Raw genomic sequence first — 19,314 nt, forward strand, 5'->3', positions numbered from 1 at the left:
TTTTTGGTAATATTAGTGATGTTCTCATTGTTAAAGCCCTCCACAGAACACCAGATATCTATAAAACAAATTTAGATGCCAGTCCTGTAGTTAAGCATTATTTAGGCAGATCCCTGAGCCAATATGAATACAGCTATTAGAATTGAGCTTTACAAAATATTGATGTTTCTACATAAGTAATAAACAGTTTTGGAAGGAAGCTAAACAGTGTTTTATGCTTTTTCAGGGAAACTGCTTTATTTCTGAAAGTAGCTGAATATTGATATTCTTACAATGGAGTTTTGTCAGCTGCTTAGATTGGCTTATGTGAATTTTTTTTTCTTTCTGTTAGCCCACCCTCCCTTCCCTCTGTGACTCCGGGGGCAGAAAGCAAACCGCTGGCAAGTTTGGGGGAGGATTGAGCTAATCCGAGCTCCTAAATGAGATGTGGCTGAGAGGCCAAGGCTGTGCCTGCCGTCTGATTTACAGGAGGGGTCTTGACAGCACATCCAAGGTGCACCAGAGCATGCTCGAAGGATGAGAAAAGACAGCCTTTCTCAGTATTTCCCTATTTCTGCTGGTTTCAACGGTCAGCTCTCTCCATAGTTCAGGCTGGTTTTCTCATAGGAGGAAGAATAAATAGAATGAATAAATAACAGAGACACCAATGCAGTCAGAAACTAAGTGGAGCAAGTGCCCTGTAGAGAGAAATCGCTTTGGCAGCTTTGGAAAAGAATTTGGTTTTTTGAATCAGGTTTGAAATAACCAGTGGGCTGTAGTAAAAGCAGAAAATAGATGGGTTTGGTGCAAGACAAAAGATGAGCTTTTGCTGACAAGTTTATAATTCATGTTGCTCTAGAGGATGCTGAAAGTAGAGTATGGTTATAGCTTCTACTGTGCAGACAGGAGGCTCTGCTTTCGGGTCTCTAGTTCACATATGGGAATGCAGAATGACCTGCATGCTAATGAAGTTAGTCCTTACATGGGTTAGAGAAAGAAGGACATAAGCAACCCTAACTCCACCTTTGACACTTTGTGTTTTATTCCGTTTCCTCTCTTTGATTTCAGCTGACCAGCCCACCCACAAAGTGTGTTTGCACTTACAACACTGGGCATTGGGGCTGCTTTGGAAGCCCAGCGAAGGTACACAAAACCAGGAGGGACCTCAAATCCTGAGCTTCAGAACAGCTGGGATCAAGGGACAGTGCATGCAGTGTAAGGGGAGATGCAAAAAAAAAAAAAAAACCCACAAAAAACAGCCTTTGTGATTTTAATTTGGCAAATCAGAGAAGAGGAAGCAGGGCCAGGCAGCTTCCCACCCACCTCTCCCCCACGCCTCTTGCACACGTGTGCTGCAGGGCCAGGGAGCTGATGTCCTGTAGTTCCAGTGTGTTGTCTCCTTGGGTTTGGTTGTACTATGCCCTCTTCCTCAAGATAACAGCATAACACAATCAGGTTTTAAATATTAATATGGAGATCACAGGAGTATAGCTTGGAAGCACCGAATCACTGAGGATTGAAAAGTCTAATCTGTCCTTTTGAAAGCTGTCCAATTTCTTTTTTATTTACAGCATTTGAACCATTTCACAAATTGGAAAGCAACCATCCAGCCATTTCACAGGCAGATTATGATATGTTTAAAAGAGTCCAAGGCATTTATCTGAATGCAATTGGCCATCTTGCTGACTAACATCTAGATTGGAGATATTACACACACAGATGAACAGAGACTATTTGAAGATGATAGTTTTCTCTTATTAAAGTTGTGTTTGTAGCTTGCAACTGAAGAAATGTTTCTGGTAATGGTATAAGCTGACTGTCTTTGGCTCTCAGAAGGACTCATCGTGTTGATTGGATAAATCAGAAAATGCTAGGGCGTGAATAGTCATTTTATGACTCCTGCACTTGCTTCCATTCATCACAAATGCATAGGTGGAGAACTGCTAGAGAAGGACTGGCTCCGTTTCCCACCGCTTCTGCAGAGCACGTGCAAGTTGTTCAATTAAAGATGTGGAAGTGCAGCGAAAAGGCAGGAAAAGCATCAGATGAAGCAACATTTGTTGCCAAACTGCCCTGAAAAATTGTTTTTCCCTCCTAGAAGCTATGCATGTGCTTGTTCTGCGTAGAAACTAAAAGGTGTGTTTCAGCTTGCATGGGTAAAACGTACACATATTTTAATTAAAAGGTTAAAAAAAAAAAAAAATAAAATACAAACCCAGCAATCTCAGCCTCCAGTAAATCTCTTGAAGCTGTAAGCATAATGCTCATGTGTTTGCACTTTAACGTGGTCTGAATGAAAAACTGACAGCACCTGTTATTGAAATCAAAAGTGATTTCTCTAACAGTGGGATACTGGGGAATTCCTACCGGGCTTCTCTTTAATAGAGTATGAAGGGTTCGGGTTGGAAGACAGGGCATAAGATCTGCACCACTGGCTCTGATGGATGTGAATCACGCCAGGGGACAGAGATTGTTTAAGAGGTTAGAAGTTCACTCCATACGTTCAGTAATAATATGCAGCTGGTGTGCCCTTAAAAAGAGATTGTATGTTCCACCCCACCCCCCCGCCCCGTGTGAAATAACACGTGGACTGAAAAAGAATAGTAGTCAGATTTTATACATTCAAATCCAGAAATTCAAAATAACTGCAACCACATCTGACAGTATTTTTGAGAACTAGAGTGATCTGAAGCTAGATTGCCCCAAAATACTAAAAATAGCTCTTGAACGGAACTCTCAAAGCTATTAGATTAGTCTATTTATAAGAAATCCCGATCTATGTCTATTAGATCAGCTTTTCTGTAATTTTTTCCTGTTTACCAGGCCTCGTATGGGCATAGTTTGTCTGCATTTCTGAAAGCATTACAGCATGATGTTGAAAAAATTGCTCAATTTTTACGTCTTACACACAGTGGTCCAGTTAAATTTCTGCCCGAACGTTCAGAATCAGTTGCAAAATCTGGAAAGAGCAGTATGGCATCAATGCCCTCTTTGGATGGGTGCTGAAGGGTACAAGAGGTTCATGAAGGTGACTTTAGCTGAGATCCTGGGTAGGAAAACAAAACTAAGACTTTAGGAACTGTCTCCTGATAGGAGAGGACCATGGTGAAGACAAGAGCTGATGCTCATGTGTTGTATCATTTAATTTCCTCGTATTGCTAGATATGCCAATGTGCTGTAACCCCGGGCTGCAGTTAAAACATTGTCTGATGTCTCTGAAGTTACACATTTTAGTGAGACCCATTAATTTCTTGGAGAAGAATTGGTCAGAGAGGAAAAGAAGAAAATATTCATATGCAACTAAGTTGGGATTCTGACACTAAGACCTTTTGGGAGCCAGAAAAAGCATTAAGCACTCACACACACAAAAAAAGTCCCACAAAAGCATAAAATTTGGTATTTCACCAAAAACCAGCCAGACTGCTGTTTGGGTTCTTATTTTTTCAGGCAAAACCTGGAAGTTTGCAATAATAGCTAGAATGTTTTTGGCAAAATGACCTTTCTGTAGCAATACGGCGTGTGTAATGAATACTTGATAATTGTCAGAAATGTTAAGTTTTGATTCAAAAGGGTAGACATATATTTTGCACGTTGGGAATTGGTCCCATGTGGTGACTGCTTCAAATGTATTAATTGTTTTGCTGAGGGTTGTGGTGCAGTGAGAAGGGAAGAGTTGGGGCAGACTGACTGGACTTGAGCCTCTTGCTATGATTTTTGCTCACTCCGGTTCTCATTCTTTGTTGTTTAATGTTAAATGCTCAAATGGAGATTCAGAGGAAAAAAACCAGCGTGTTAAGTGATTCCAGCTTGAAGTGCATGGAAACAGCTGAGTTTGCTCGTTGTCTCGGACCACAGGTGTAGGTGTCCCCCTGCTACAGGGAACTCAATGCCTGGCCCATATCCATCGCAGCATCTGCCCAGGCCCAGCAGAATAGTTACGTGTGGGCAGAGTAGCCTCGGGCATGAAAACTGATCACCAACTGGAAGAAGCAGAAAAAAAACGTTCAGAAAGGGTTTTTCCATTTGGCAGTAGTCCACAAGGGAATGGACCTTTCTTCTCTCAGATGCAGCGTCCTCCTCCTCTGCTATTTCAGATGTTAGGTAAGAGGGAGGAAGAAGAAGAACTATGCACCTATGTATCATACTTCATATGACTTTTTCGGGGTGCAGGACTACACGCAGTTGTGTTGTTGAAGACAACGGGTTGTGTTGGACACTCTGGGGCCATCGCATATCTAATCCTTGCTTCCTACCGATGGGTTTTGCAAGTCTTTTGTCAGTCTCACTCCATAAAGCTCCAACAACAAAAAACACCATCCCAACCCCTCTGAAAGCAGTGTGTGAACTTTTATGTTCACACGCAATTCTGGTTCAGCTTCCCCAAGTAACGGCATGCGTGAGCACAGGGGAAAGCTGTTCAGAAGTTTGACGTGAGGCCTGCTTGGCCTTCACCTGCAGTAAAAATAAATCATAGTTTCTCTCAAACACATGGAAGGAGCTGAACTTAATTTAGGGGCTAGTCTCACCTTGGTGATTCTCCAGCTCCTGGGCGGCACCAGCATGTGGCTTTTGGTCTTCCTGCAGACATCCAACATGAGATGCTTTTGCAGGGTGATGCCTTTTGCAGTGTGGGCTTGGCATAACTTTGCAATCAAGCGTTGTGTTAATGACTGGGTTGATGGATACCTGCTTATGCAGCTCTTAGGGATGGTATTGGGTGTGCAAGGCTCAGCCTAGGTGCTCCTTGACTTCAGTCATCCCTTTCTGTCACCTTACAGGGAGTTTGGTGAAAAGCCAAACAAAACAAAAAAAAAAAAAAGGCAAAAGAAAATGAGAATATATTTATTTTCAAATAATAATTCTTTTTGAAGGAGTTTCAGAAGAAACGTTCTGAAATGCTTTTGAAAACACCTGAAGAAAACTAATTCCCATGAGATGCATTTATGTTACAGGGAAGAGAAAAACAGCTGTGATATAATCATCCAACTCTATTAGGTTTGGGGTTTTTTTGTGCTGCTTCTTTCAGGACGTGCCTAAACCTTCTCATTTGCTACGTAAATACAAACTGCACCATCTTTCAGTAGAAGAAGAAATGATAAAGGGGATGCTGTAAGCAAAGAATGTGGTTACCAAATATGAAAAGGGCAAAACTAGCAGTGAGGGAGGGAGTGAGGGGAGGACCTTCAGGTTTTGTGTTTCTCACAGCCTTTCACAAACCAGCTATGCTCCATTTGTCTTAACGCAGCAGCAATGTGTGTAAATAATTGTGAACGCATCCCAGACGTGCTCAAGAGCGCACTCGGGTTGCTGCATCCTCTCAAAGATGTTGAACCCCTTGGATTAGTTGTTCCTCACTTGCCTGAGTGTTGCACCAGCTGCAGCGTAGGGAGCAGGTACGGGCTCTTGGCTGCTGGTACATCTGCTTCGGCATCAGGCTTGGGAATGCAAAACTCAACGGGGAGTGAAGTCATCATGGGTCGCTTGGACCTTGCACACGCAACTTGGAGTGCGGCCCCTCCTTCCAGTTGCAGGAGTGAAGGCTGGCTCGTAGCCCATAGCCGTCAGGCTAAACCTTTGGATTGCAACCCCCGGGAGAGAGCTTGATGGATGTCTTCTGTCATCCGTAACCTAGCAAAAGCCAGCACACCTCACCCGGGAAATCTTGTCTGCAATTTCTGCTCGAGGGGCACCCAGCTATCTTCATTCGTGGGACATGACATCTTTTTAAAAGTATTTTCAGTTATTGAGTACACCAGGTCATAGGCTGGATACTTAGGTGCCAGAAGAAAAAAAATGAGAGGCGAGGTAGCCTGGTAGTGACTGCACATAGCCTGCCTTGGAATCAAAGCGGCTTTTATGATGGGAAAACACTCGTCAGAGTCATCTGGAAAAGCAGTCTCTTGTGTCTGGGAGCACCAGGAGGAGCTGAGCAGAGCAGACGGTAAGATGACACGTGTGCTGGCTTTTCCTGATGGCAGATAGAAAGTGCTGATCTTAGGCTAGTGGTGCAGGTGTCTTGTTAGGCCAGGAGAGGGGAAAAGAAGGAAATGGTGGGGCGGGAAGAAGACAGACCCTTATTTATTTATGATTTTTCCCCGTGAGCAAATCCTTCCTATGATTTTCCTTCAATCAAGCAAAATTCCTCCTCCAGAGGCCCGAGCCCTCTATAAAGGTTGGGAAATAAAAGAAAGACGGAAAAAACCTAACAATTTCTTTTTCTTGCTAGTCCATGTGCCCGAAGTAGAGAGGCTCCTCTGGGAGTTGTAATTACTCCCCTGTGGACACTGGAAATGTTTTGGGGTTTTTTTATTCTAGTTGCAGCTCTATTCTGAATGATGGCAAAACTTAGTCTTCTGCTGTTAGTGCCAGCTCTCTAGGTAAAGCTGGGAAGAAAAAAGTGAAGTTAGGACTTTGGGGGGTTTCTGGGGAAGAGGTGTTTCCACAGCCACGGTTTGCTTTATTGGGAGCCCTGTGAAAATACCTGTCCCAGCACTGTGCTTTGTGGGGTCGAAGGCTTGGATTTGAAGCCCAGGAGTAAAAACCGAGTCTTACCCAAAAAGCTGTCTTTAAACTCTCGATAGGGCATCACATGGTAAAAACAAGTAGTAAAAGTAAAATAATCAAGATCATACATTTCTAGGTGGGGTTTTTTTTCTGATTTTTAGTGGTTTCTGCTTGTCTGTGAGCAAAGATTGTATTATGAAGTATTATCTGAAGGATCCTTCTGGTAAAGCAATGCTGCAATGCTGCTTTTCCCTCAGTTAAAAATTCACAGTTTATTGGCAGTCTGAGCTAATCGGGAGGTTTGGGTCTCTGTTCTGTGCTGTGGGATTGAGGTAATTTTGCACGGGTTGCAGTCTCTTCATGATTGTCCCGGTTTGAAGTAAAACCGAACCAATTTTCTGTTCTGTAACTTTACATCCTAGCTAGGCCTCCTCTAACTCTCTGAAATTAACGGCATATTGTGGAGAAAACTGCTCGTTCTCAGAGTGATAAGCCCAATGTTTGTGCTCCATGCCAAGGAATGGTATGCAGGGAGGCCCTTGCTTATACTTATTGCTATAACAACCAAGGTCAGCCAATTTCGTTATTTGCCCCCTTAGAGGGTCGGAAACGGAAAAAACGTAGAGGGGTCACATCAGTGGGGAGGAGTGGACAGGACAGGTGACCCAAACCTGACCAACTAGGGTATTCCATCCCATCTGCCCCATGCTCAGTATAAAGGCTGAGGGATCAAAGGGTCAGCCCTCTTCCTGCGATGGCCGACGTCCAGAGAGGACTCTGTCTGTTCATCTGCCTTTGATCCCGATCCGTGTGTTCCTGACTCCAGAGCTGGAATCCAGTTCCCATTCGTCACTGAGTCCAGTCTGGGACTTCCCCAGTGCCTGCCGGTGATGTGACTGTCATCCTGGGAGCTTGATACGGTTTTGTATATATTGTATCTATTTCATTATTTTCTTCTTTATTTTTATTTTAATATTAATTTTTCATTAAAGTAGTTTAGTTCATTCTAAACTTCTGAATCTCCTTATCTCTTTCTCCTCCTCTCTCCTCTTTTAGGGGGGGGAAGGGGGGGGGGAAGGGCCATCTGCCGGTCCGGTTTTGGTAAATTCAGCCAAAACCACGACAATGATTTTGCTTGGATTTGAGAATCATTTATATGTAAATGACCCTGATCTCTTGTTCTTTGCCTTCTTACCAATTAACTTTGTTTTAAAGCACACAGTTGGGTGAGCAAAATCGGCAAGGGTACTGCCTGGGGTGGGTGAAACGGGGTAGTGTCTGCATGGTGATCATGTTCGGTGAAGCTCATTATCGAATTGACTCGTTGAAAAATCAGACCTTTGAACTGAGTTCAGTGGTATCCCATCCATCTCATTCTCTTACACCGTTGTGAGGCAGCTCTTTTAGGTCTTCTTATAATTTATCCTATGTAAATGGTGGAGGTGTTTATTTTGAAAAGCAGGAGGAAAGCCCAGTTAAACACGAAAAAAGTTGGAAGAACAAGCCCTCAAAGAGAATTTGACACTATTGCCAAGGAGTTTATGAAAGAAAAAACAACTAATTTTTAAGGCTAAAAGAGTCACAGAATCACAGAATCACAGGGAGTTGGAAGGGACCTCTGGAGATCATCCAGTCCAACCCCCTGCCAAAGCAGGTCCACCCAGAGCAGGTTGCACAGGAACGTGTCCAGGCGGGTTTGGAATGTCTCCAGAGAAGGAGACTCCATCACCTCCCTGGGCAGCCTCTTCCAGGGCTCTGCCACCCTCACAGGAAAGAAGTTCCTCCTCATGTTTAGGTGGAACTTCTTATATTCAAGCTTGTGCCCATTTCCTCTTGTCCTGTCCCTGGGCACCACTGAAAAAAGACCGGCCCCATCCTCTTGACACCCACCCTTGAAGTATTTATAAGCATTGATCAGATCCCCCCTCAGCCTTCTCTTCTCCAGACTAAAAAGACCCAAGTCCCTCAGCCTCTCCTCATAAGAGAGATGCTCCAGGCCCCTCATCATCTTTGTAGCCCTCTGCTGTCCCCTCTCCAGCAGTTCCCTGTCCTTCTGGAACTGGGGAGCCCAGAACTGGACCCAGTGCTCCGGATGAGGCCTCACCAGGGCAGAGCAGAGGGGGAGGATGACCTCCCTCCACCTGCTGGTCACACTCTTCCTGACGCACCCCAGGAAAATACCATTTAATATGGTATTAAATAAATTAATAAAATTAATAAAATGGTATTAAATAAATTAATAAAATACCATAAAAGAAAATACCATTATATCCCTTGTGCCTGGTTGCTACAGTAAACTTGCCAGAGCCATTCCAAAACCAACACGCCATGAGATATTAAATGATTGCCAGTGAAAACTACATTCAAAAACACAGCATCCCTGTGTGTGGATCAAGGGGAGCTCCTGGGTGCTCAGTGTGTGTTTCTATATGCTCACAAATGACCCTAAGAGTGATTTTAAGGGGGTTTGCTGGTTTTGGCTTTGAAACTGCATCTGCTGTATCTACTTGGTACCTCTGTACCTGTAGTGCACAGCATAGGCCATTTTGCAAATGTAAAATAACTTGTTATTCCATGAGTAAATGCGAAATTTTCTGCAGGTTGTTATCTACCAGGCTAATCATTATTACGAAGAAATAAAATATGTACTCGCGGGAAGACCTACTGTAGTAAAAACAGATAATATCTGCCAAAGTTCTCTACAACTTTAATGCTTCCTGTAGCGTCAGATGGAAATCGTTGCTTGGTGATTTAGCACAGCTTTGACCAGAAACTAGAAGAAATCTGTCAACGTCTGCAGAATTTTGCATTGTATATTTTTTTTTTGGAGCTCATTCAAACTCAGGGCTTATAGTGGAAGGGAGAGTGGAGCTCATTGAGAGGGCTGGAAAATTTGATCAATGAGCTTGGGAGACCTGATTTGAGGTCAGTGCCCTGGTGCTCGGCTGGTTTAGTCTGTGTTGCAATATTGCTCACCTTTTTGGAGATGGGGGGAAAAAGATAATCCCGTTTGCTGAGAAATGGTAGCGCTGGGATTTTTAAACTGAACATTTTCTCGAAAAATACTGATCCCTCAGAAAATTATTTTTATGCTGCTGTTGAGTTTTAAAGGTTGAGCAGAGGATGTCTCAGGCTTGGAGTAAAATTATCTGAAACCAGAATAAGTATGTGCTTCAACTGCCATGTTATTTATTTCTCTGGGGCAGAAGAATTGCTCACAGCACCATGGGCTTAAATTACTTAAATAGCAAAAAAACCCAACCTTTTCAGAGTGGAAAAACTCCTATTTTGCACTAAAGGCAGGCTTAAAATAGGTTGACTTGAATGTACTCCAGTGATGGCAAAATCATTATACATTAATAACTCAGATTGCTCAAATAGTGAGTGTGGTCTGCTTCACTGGACCTAGAAGAGAGGACAATCTCTGCCCTCAGGAGCTTGCAGACTGAGCCTGCTCACAGAGTGGGATGGTTAAGAGGCTGCTTCTTGGGGTGACAGGGTGATTCTCACATTTAATTATTAATTTCTGGCTAGGCTGGAGTTCATGCATGCCTGTGTTTAATGTAGAAACTCCAATTCATGTTGCTGAACATGGAGCGTCCGTGATTCTGAAGGGTTTGGGGATGCTGGAAGAGGTGGGATGGTAGGGAGATGTTGTGGCATGGGAATTAAAGAGAGAATGGTACCAGACAAGGGCCAGACAAGCCTATTCATATGGCCTCCTTACCTGCCTTTCCCAGACAGCCCCAGTGTTTCTCCAGGCAGGGATTGAGGGGGCAAACGTGAATATCTGGCATTTAATTGGAGTAAAAGTGTTATGTTGAGAGAAGCAGTAGGGTGCTCTTCTTTGGGAGAGGCAAAGAAGATGGGAGTTCACAAGCTGTACACATCTAGCAGGGGCGATTGGAGCGCAGTTGGAGGCAGCCTGTCTCAGTTCTCCCTCCTGAGATTTCAGGTCAAGCCATAAAGAAATCCATGTAAAGGTCCAATCTGTGCAAGCACTTTGGTCTAAATAAGAGACAAAATAATGTAATTATAAGGTGGGCATCACTCAATATTCACCACATGCAGTACTTAGCTATTGCAGGGTGTAGGATAGGCTAATGCATTTCTAAAGCAGGTTCCCCACCTCTTGCCACTCAACTGCTCCTCACAGGTTTTAAATTAAATAGCCTGTTGAGCATTAAAGTCTCAAGGATTTGGCTGGGCTGATGTGCATCTTTGCGTATGCCATGTGGGCCGCAGCTCGAGGGGCAAGCGCTGCTGTTGGGATGAAGCAGCAAGGCATGAACCCGAGAGAAAAGAACGGCTTGCTCTGAAGAACAGCCTTGCGTTTATCCCTTTGTGCGCTGCTGTTTCGAGGATGGATTTGTGATGTGGTGGGGTTTTTTTTTTATTACACCATGGAAAATGTTTTGCTGTCCAAACCAGCTGGGTCTTCAGCAACGCTAAAAAATTAAAAGCACTTCTGTGCTAGGTGTTCCCTAAAAGATGGAAAATAAGATTTTTACATTAAAATGCCAGGAAGAAAAATGGTGAGGGCATAAAATGCTGCTTTATTTTCATCAGATGCTAGTGCTTTTGGAAAATCAGTTGTGCTCCAGCAGTCATTACCCCCTTGTGTGCTTCTCTCGCTGTGTGCTCCAGCTTCTCTCTGAAAAGTGACTGAGCAGCAAACCTTGCCTTAGCTGTGGCTCCAACTACACCCCACGGGCCATCGTGGTCAGCAGAGAGGACATCCTCAGGACCTAGGCTTGAGTCCTTTTTTTCCCTCTTCTTTTTAATCAGCTCTGCCTTTGTTTCAGGAGTATCAACATCAGGAGCTTTGGGCCCGGGGAGCACCACCGCCAGCACCACGGCACGGGTGGCCACCAGCAGCACTGGCCGCCCCACTACCACCTCGGCCTCAGGCAGGAGGAACAGGAGCACCAGCACACCATCGCCCATGGCTGACATCCCTGATGAAATGACCACACACCTCCCACCTGCCTCCTCCCAGCTGCCAGCAGCCGGCGCGGAGAGCTGTGACCCCACGGAAGCCCGCGATATTATGTGGTCTCGGACTCGGCAGGGCCAGGTGGCGAAGCAGCCATGTCCCACAGGCTCGATAGGTGAGTCAAAGGGCAGGAGGACACGGCGAGCCATCTCCATTTGCCTATGGGATGTTGTGAGTGAGCAACCAGGTTGCCCGTGGGCCCCTGTGGCACACGTGGTTTCATCGTTAGGAAGAATTTTTACACAGAAAGGGTTATCAAGCCTTGGAATGGGCTGCCCAGGGAAGTGGTTGAGGCACCATCCCTGGAGGTGTTCAAAAGATGGGTTGACATGGTGCTGGAGGACATGGTTTAGTGATTATTTTTCTTTTGTCAGAGTTAGGTTGATGGTTGGATTAGATGATCTTGAAGGTCCCTTCCAACCTAGATGATTCTATGATTCTATCAGTGAATCACACCAATGCCTTCTGTCAGGTCTATATTGCCTTGGTGAGTTACAGCAAGCAGGTGGCCTGAGCTGAAGCCTCAATATTCTGAGCACATTGTGCAGGATCTTTGGCATCCCAAGCTCTGTCCGAAGAAGAGTACAAGCTAACAACCTTGTGGACTTGAGCTTGATGCGCTGTGAGAGCCTCTGCTTTTGCCATCAACACTGATGTGTTGATGGCTGATGCTTTGCTTTTTTGAGGGGGAGGGAGGAGGAAATAAACAAAACTTGCATTTTGAAGCTCTGTGCTGCACTCTTTGCATTTCAAAGGCCATGGCCAGCATTTCGGGCCACAGGTATTCCCAGATCAAACTCCTGAACCGGCATGAGTGATTTTTCATATTGCAGCCAGCATCCAGTGTGATCAGTAGGGAAAGCAGGGGGGGAAAACAAAGCCAAATCTTTCAAAATGTTTTATTGTTTATTGGATTTTGCTCCTTTTCTTCTACTCTTCCCCCCAGCTATTTTCTTCCAAAAGGTTGGTTTTGGAAATTTTCTGTCCTAATTAAAACACAGTCGAAAGAAGAATGAGTTTTGGCATATGGTTCAGTTTGCTGTATTTTAACAAATGCAGTTTTCCATAAGTATTTATTTTTCAAGCTAGTCTTGGTGCCCAGCCCCAAGAACCCTCTTGCCAAGAAGAAATCAGAAGGTGGAGAAAATTTCCTGAAGTAAGGGCTGGAGAGATCTGGATTGCAGAGGAGACTGTTAATTCTCCGCTCCATTGTCCTGGAGAGCCATTCACACCTGTGTATATGAAAACTGGCTCCCTGTTGAATTTGGTGAGGTCAGACTGACAAAATATATGCTAAGTATGAGGGACATGGAAAGACGTCAGTGGTGAGAATAGGTAAAGAACATTTTTGCTGTCTTTCACAGCCCCACTTGGTAAAATTAATGCAAAAGTATCATGTGGTGCTCAGAGAGAGGGGATAGACTGAAGTGAAGCTGTGAAAAAGGAAAGAAAAGATAAAAAAGGAAAATGAAGGCTGGATTTAGGGAGCCCTTTTCTAAGCACAAGAGCTAAAGACTGGATGAAAATAGCTAAGGGAAAAAAAGAAAAAAACAACTTGTTGATAGGGGATGGCAATAAGCCTTTCCCATCTCTAATTTCAGTGATTCATGTGACTTGTTAAAAGCTGTGGTTTATTAGCAGTGGGCCTCTTCCAACTCCCTTTGAAGGCATGAGCAAACTCTCACTGGTTTTAATCAGTGCTACCATCAGCCCTAGCCTGTAATTCACTCCTCTGCTGAAAAGTTCAACTCTGCAGGGCAGAGCACTTTATACGATGTCTTTAATCTAGTGTACCAGCTTTCTTGCTTTTTAAAGATCTTTAACTGCACCATTTCGGATGCATTTCTCTTTGTCTGGAAGGGCCTGAGGTGCTTTACTGTCTTTGCAGGAGGGATCTGGGTGGCCCTTGCCAAACAAAAGTCTCCTCTAAAGTCCCTCTCGATGGTTGGGGGTGAACAGTAAAGCCCAGCTTTACATCTTGGCATTTGTAGCATTTAAACTTTTGCGTTTCTCCACTCCAATGGTTTAAGGACGATTCAGAGCAGTAAAATCTTTGTAAAGCAGCAAGGAAGTCAAGGCACAGGGTCTGATCCTGGGGCGCCAGTGGTGGGGCAGAGCACTCGAGGTGCTGGCTCAGGGTTTGAGATCCACCTTCAATTTCTTAATCCCTGGCAGCTTTCCTGCCTGGTCTAAAGCAAAGCCCTCTGTCCGTAGTCTCCATCTGGCTAAATGGAGATAATATCCCTGCACTTCCTCATGGGTCTTTTGTCTTAAGGCCCCTAAGCACTAAGACAATTGGAGACTAGAGGACTGAGATGACTCAGAAGTGTCCCATCGAAGTCCTGAGCACTAATAAGCTCCCAGGCTTTGCATGAGGTGTCCATCATTGTGAAATGAAAACTGTGGCAGGGGGTCCCAGGAGCAAAATGCAAACAAAAACACTGAACACAGCGGCTTTCCTCTTCCAGGTGTTGCAACTTTCCGATGTCTTGCACCAGATGGGATCTGGGAGCCCCAAGGACCTGATCTCAGCAACTGCTCTTCTCCCTGGATCAACCACATCACTCAGAAGGTAAAGCCAGTCCCATGTGTTGACCACACCAAGTCTACGCACTGATCTTCCTGAGCTCCTTGGCTGTTTTCACAACAGGGAACCCAAAGTGACCAACAGTCATACATAAAGCATAAGCCATGCATAATAGCCAGGAATTGCAAGGAGAGAGCAAGACTGTAAAAATCTGATGGAAATTAAGGCAAAGAGGGTGAGGGAAAGACCAAGGAGAGGGTCTGGAGAGTGGAATTAAACTAGGGTGAATTACAGTTCCTGTTTGTGGCAAGAAAAGGAGGAAGAGGGAGGATGGACATACTGAAAATACTGACTTACTGCAAAAGGAAACTTTCCCTTTCATGCATCCCCAAGGATTTTCTCATGCCACACAAGCACAGGATAAACCATGTAGTTGAGAAATCTTTAGCAAATGAAATATTTGCGTTGCGCTTCTGACTTTTTGTTTTGAACTTCTGCCGAAATTGTAGAAGAACTGATGGAATAGAAAACAATGCTGCAGTAATGCGTATCTTTTGACTCTGAAGTCCCTTGATGAATGTTTTGTAGCACTTCATCATTTATCAGTGTTAAAAGTGCATTAACGTGACAATAGAAGTTCAAGACAAGCAGAACTTATTTGGTAGCAATATGTTGAATGTTTTTGTTATTAATGCACAGTGGTGCTTTCAGCTGACTTCATTACAAACAGGGACCAGATGTGTGTTTACGCCACAGAGTCTGTGGGCTGAGTCCTTATTATAGCAATTTGTGGGGATTTATTCTCTCCGATAGCCAGAGTGAGCAAGTCCCAGTGTTGTGGGCTAGCTGTGCTACTGCGTGGTAGCAGCACTGCACTCCTGGAGAGCCAGTGCTTGCTGGTGAACGGGGTGGGGTGACCCTACAGACAAGACTCTTTGGCTTTCTCCTCCCCATCCTCTGTCTTAAATGAGGCTCAACAATCTGTGAATCATGACCAGTACACCCCTGATCTTCCCTATTTCACTTCCTCTGTGTTTGTACCTGTTCCTCCCCAAGGACAAGGGAAGACATCAGTTAAGGTGGGGCTGCTGTGACATGGCATAGCCACTACAAAGCCCATGGTCCTTTTGTCCCATGTGGGAGAGTGGGCAGCTCTCCTACCATATGCTCGGCTAGCTGATTAATAAAGACTGCCTTTGCTGGCATTAGCAGCTGTGCAACTCTTGTTTTATGACCCATGTACTTATCCTGGAGGGGTTAATATTACTTACACTGGCCATAATTCAACCAAGCACCTGGGAGACCTCTTGCTGCTTGTGAAGATGGCTAGTCCGTTAGCCATTAGCAGAGGGAAATAATAGCGTGCACTAATGAAATCTCCATCAAGGTTAGGCCTATTTTATTTGAAACCCCAGCTATCATTTGCATAACAAATGAGCCCCATTTAATTTGTTGCGTACTTTCAAAGCAGGCTAAAATTGAAGAGCCAGGTTTTCAGAAATGCCCAGCAGGTCACAATTGGGACTGGATTTTTTTTTTATATATATATTGTTATTATTTTTCTGGAGGAATTTAGTTATGTTTGGCTTTGGGAACCTTCCACCAGTCAGTGGAAAGACTAGGGGGATCTGCTAAATGATTCTGGATCTAAACTTTTAATGTCTGAGTGGGAGGAAATCCACTGGGATCTTGGGATATGTGGCCCAACCTCCATGGAGAACTGCTACAAAACGTCAAGACATTCCAGGAGTGACTTTTGAGGGCCAGGCTTGCCTAGGGGCTTGTGTTGGTGTTTGCATTCAGTAGGATCCATACATCAAACACAGTTTTAAATTACGTACGAAATAACCAATAGCCACTTGGTTTCCCTGCCTGAGCAAGAGGCTTGGAAATCGTCACTGCACTTAGACTGATTTATCCATAAATCAGGCACTGGTTTCTCACATCCCTGCCATGGACAGGACAGTTCCCTGCCCCAAGCTTGCAGTTTTTCTCCAGCACCTCTCTAAAGCTGACGAAGAAGCCTTCCTCCTCTAAGCCAAGCCGGCTCCTGTTCTCACGGCTGTGGGGGCAGCCGGAGGAAGCAGTAAGCCAGCCATGCCGTGAGGACAGGGGGTGAGTGGTTGTACCCTGCAGCGTGACCAGCGCTTGGGTCTTCCTTGGCCACCCGCCCCACAGCATCCACAGCTGCAGCACAGCTTACAAAACGGGTAGAAGCACTTCTTCGGCAGCCTTTGGTTCATACCTGCCCAGTGTGTCTTCATTCCTAATATGCTTTGTCTCCCAAAAATCCCCTCTTCTGTCACCTGCTGGATCCAAGCTGCTCAGGAAGAAGGGTGATAGGTCCCCTGGAGGGATTTCAGCCAAGCCAGAGAAGATGGTAGGGGAATGCTGTGCTTGTTTTCATGTCCCTGTGGTGAAGTAAGGACCACTACTTGCTTCTTTTCTTTCTCCTGCTGTGCTCAGACTGCACATGGGTGTTTGCCTGCTTGCATCACGGTATTAGGTTTTACAACCCTCTATTAGCTTCCATTAGAGTTATTGTGCTTGATGGAAGATCAGAACAAATGTCCGCTTCAGCAATTCATTGGCCTCCTGACATTTACTTTAACTTTACTGTTGGTGCCTACCGTGCCCTTGTAACGTAGCCGGAGAATAAACTTGCCAGCGGGATTGAATTATGCACTGCTACCTGGGTTATTTCTGGAGTCAGGCAGTAAAAGGAAGCGGAAAGGTCAGCTTTGGATACCTTGTATCATCCTGATCATGAGGTCATGCATTCCCACTCAGCCTGTTTGTTCTTGCTTTCATCAATACCGTCCTCGGCGCAGTATGTGACTCGCCTGAAAATACCTTTTCCTCCCCGCGGCTTTCGGTCGTGGGTGCTTCCTGGGAGGAGAGGCACCGCCACTCTCAGCTTCAAGCCTCTCAAAGAGAGGAGGCCTTTTTTTTGGTAGCAGATTAGAAAGCTCTGTGTCCTTCATGGGTGCATGAAAAGCCTCAAGCTGTAAATCTAAAGCCACATGCCACCCATGCTCATATTGTCCTCCTGAACAGCCTAGATGATACAGTCACAAAGAGCAGACAAATCTTAGGGTTCAAAGTGCCGTCATCGGGTCTTGTAGGTCTGCTTGGGTGGGTCTGACAGAGGGAGTTGGGTTTTGTGGAGGACATGACCCCATTGTTGTATTCAGGCCTGAGGGTGAAGTTGCATTGCTGATGACACCACGATGAAATCCTCTATCCAGTTGGTTTTGACAGTCTGTTTTCAGATTGACGTCATGGACTGGATGGAGCAGGTGCTATGGTTGGCAGATCATTAAAAGGACCTTAAATGCGGTTGAGATAGTTTGAATACCACTGTTTCAAAACCACTTTTTCAGTGTTCTCCAGCTCTGCTGTGCTGTATGGAGAGCAGCAGCCCAACCCTCTGTTTATAACTAGTTAGTTATATCCTTAAGTATCATCTGATAAAAGAGAAAAGCAAAGTTGAATGGAATAGGATGTTCGTCTTCCAAAAAAGAGGATTGGAGATATGCTCTAACTCTTTTCTATGAATGCACACATGCATAATGAAAGCTCTGCCAGGGAAAGAAAACGGCCATGAAGGCTTTGCAGCATCAGAATTGAGCCCACAGCTCCTGCCTCAGCCTTGCTACCTGACTGCTGGCAGCTAATGGTGCCCAACGAAACCTGTCAGATGTTTGTCCCACCAGAAAATACCATCAGCTCCGTGGCCTTTCCAGCTGACCAGCCCATCTGTATGTCACAGTTTTTAAAAACCCTGGTTCGGTCTTCATACCATCTTTTTCTTTCTTATATCAGTCAGCCTCAGACTGAAGGAAAATATTTTTACCTTTATGAGCACTGGTGTTTCAGCATGTTCTGTCCCGTCCCAGCATCTTTCTTCTACATTTTATTCCCTAAATGCTTCTTTTCTGGATTTTCTTCCATTTTTTTTATTCTACTTTCCTCTTCTGCAGTTTGTTCCTTTTGAGAAAGGAAGGGCTGAAACAAGGAGCGATGCTGCAGGAGGGTCATTGTTCCTCTTCCCAGACAAAGCTCCCTGCTTCTGCTCCTTGGCGTATCTGAAGCAAGCAGGAATATATGCTCTCTCCAACAAGTATTGTTTCATGGTCTTTTCAGTTGTGAGAAGACACGAGATACTGGTACAAACTTGGAAAACATTAACAAAGTGTTGCACAGCATGATTTCAGGTATGCCAACACTCATTTGTAAATCTGGCCTGAATCTTGCCAGTATGCTCAAATGGAAGAGGGGAGCAATTTTTTTGACAGAGCTAGAAAACCATGTTTTGTGTGTTGGTACTTTTGGCAGGAAACATGGTTACTCTCCTTCAAATGAGCATTCCAAGACTAGATTTAATTAAGAGGCAAAAGGGAAAAAAAAAAATCACCCAAGGCAACCAGAAATCCAATTTGGTTCCAACAGAATGTTTTCTTTTATCCCAGAATCTCTTTTGTTTTTTAAATTACATTTTTTCATAATCAACATAGAATTTTTTTTTAAAATTAGTTTCAAATCAGATGTATTAATTTAAATTCCCTTTATTGTTCTTGAGCCTGTCAGTAGAAAGCTCAGCTACTTGCACATTTTCTTCCTATTTCTTGCTTGCCTCTCAGTGACAGCTTGGCCCTTGAAGAACCTCCAAGGGTTGTTCCTGTGTTCCCATGTGACCGATGTCAGTGTGTCAGTGTTTGGGCCAAAAATTATTGAAAGAAATGCTGCTCGTCTTCCATGCAGCAACAATGAAGAGGAAGATGTGGAGAGGTGCTTTATAGAAGGGAAGTAAGTTAGTATTGCATCTTCTTGGGCAGCAGTGAGCTTTTCTGAGCATTTCCTAGAATTAACCAAAAAAGGGGCACGGTCCTGTTGTTATACGCGACCAGACATATATCTTAGGCCTGGAATATTCAGCCAGCATTTGGGACGGATCACAGATGTTGTGTTTGATGGGACTGCATAGGAGACACCTCAACTTCAGTGGAAAATGCTCAAACGAACTGGGGAAATTAGCATTAAGGTGCCATATGACCGTCATTTTGGATACCCCTTGCATTATGCACACAGGCAGGATGGAAAGTGTCTCAGTGCTGTTGTAGTGACCTGTAGCTGCATTTTCTGGGTGACAATGAATAGGTTTAGAAATGAGTGTCAGTACTATAAGGTAACTTCATCACCTGTCAACCCATGCCATGCCCTTGAAGACAATACCAGTGGGGTTTTTTTCTGAATTAATAGTTAAGAGAAGGAATAATCTATAACAGGAACAGCCCAAGTTCCACTC

The 19,314-nt window shown here is 44.5% G+C and overlaps 1 protein-coding gene across 17 annotated transcripts in view; it reads left to right on the top strand.

Moving 5' to 3' along the window:
* The window catches only part of ADGRL3 (adhesion G protein-coupled receptor L3), a 288,036-nt gene that overhangs the window by 172,140 nt on the left and 96,582 nt on the right, over nt 1-19,314 (top strand). For 9 of the 17 annotated variants that reach the window (XM_074147553.1, XM_074147555.1, XM_074147559.1 and 6 more), the window contains 2 exons: nt 11,289-11,594; nt 13,948-14,051. In XM_074147553.1, the coding sequence (XP_074003654.1) occupies nt 11,289-11,594; nt 13,948-14,051 (410 nt within the window). The remainder of the gene's footprint in view (nt 1-11,288; nt 11,595-13,947; nt 14,052-19,314) is intronic. The other 8 variants (XM_074147554.1, XM_074147556.1, XM_074147561.1 and 5 more) reach the window with 1 other exon arrangement.

Source organism: Numenius arquata, chromosome 5 (assembly GCF_964106895.1).
Source record: "Numenius arquata chromosome 5, bNumArq3.hap1.1, whole genome shotgun sequence".
Classification (NCBI taxonomy): domain Eukaryota; kingdom Metazoa; phylum Chordata; class Aves; order Charadriiformes; family Scolopacidae; genus Numenius; species Numenius arquata.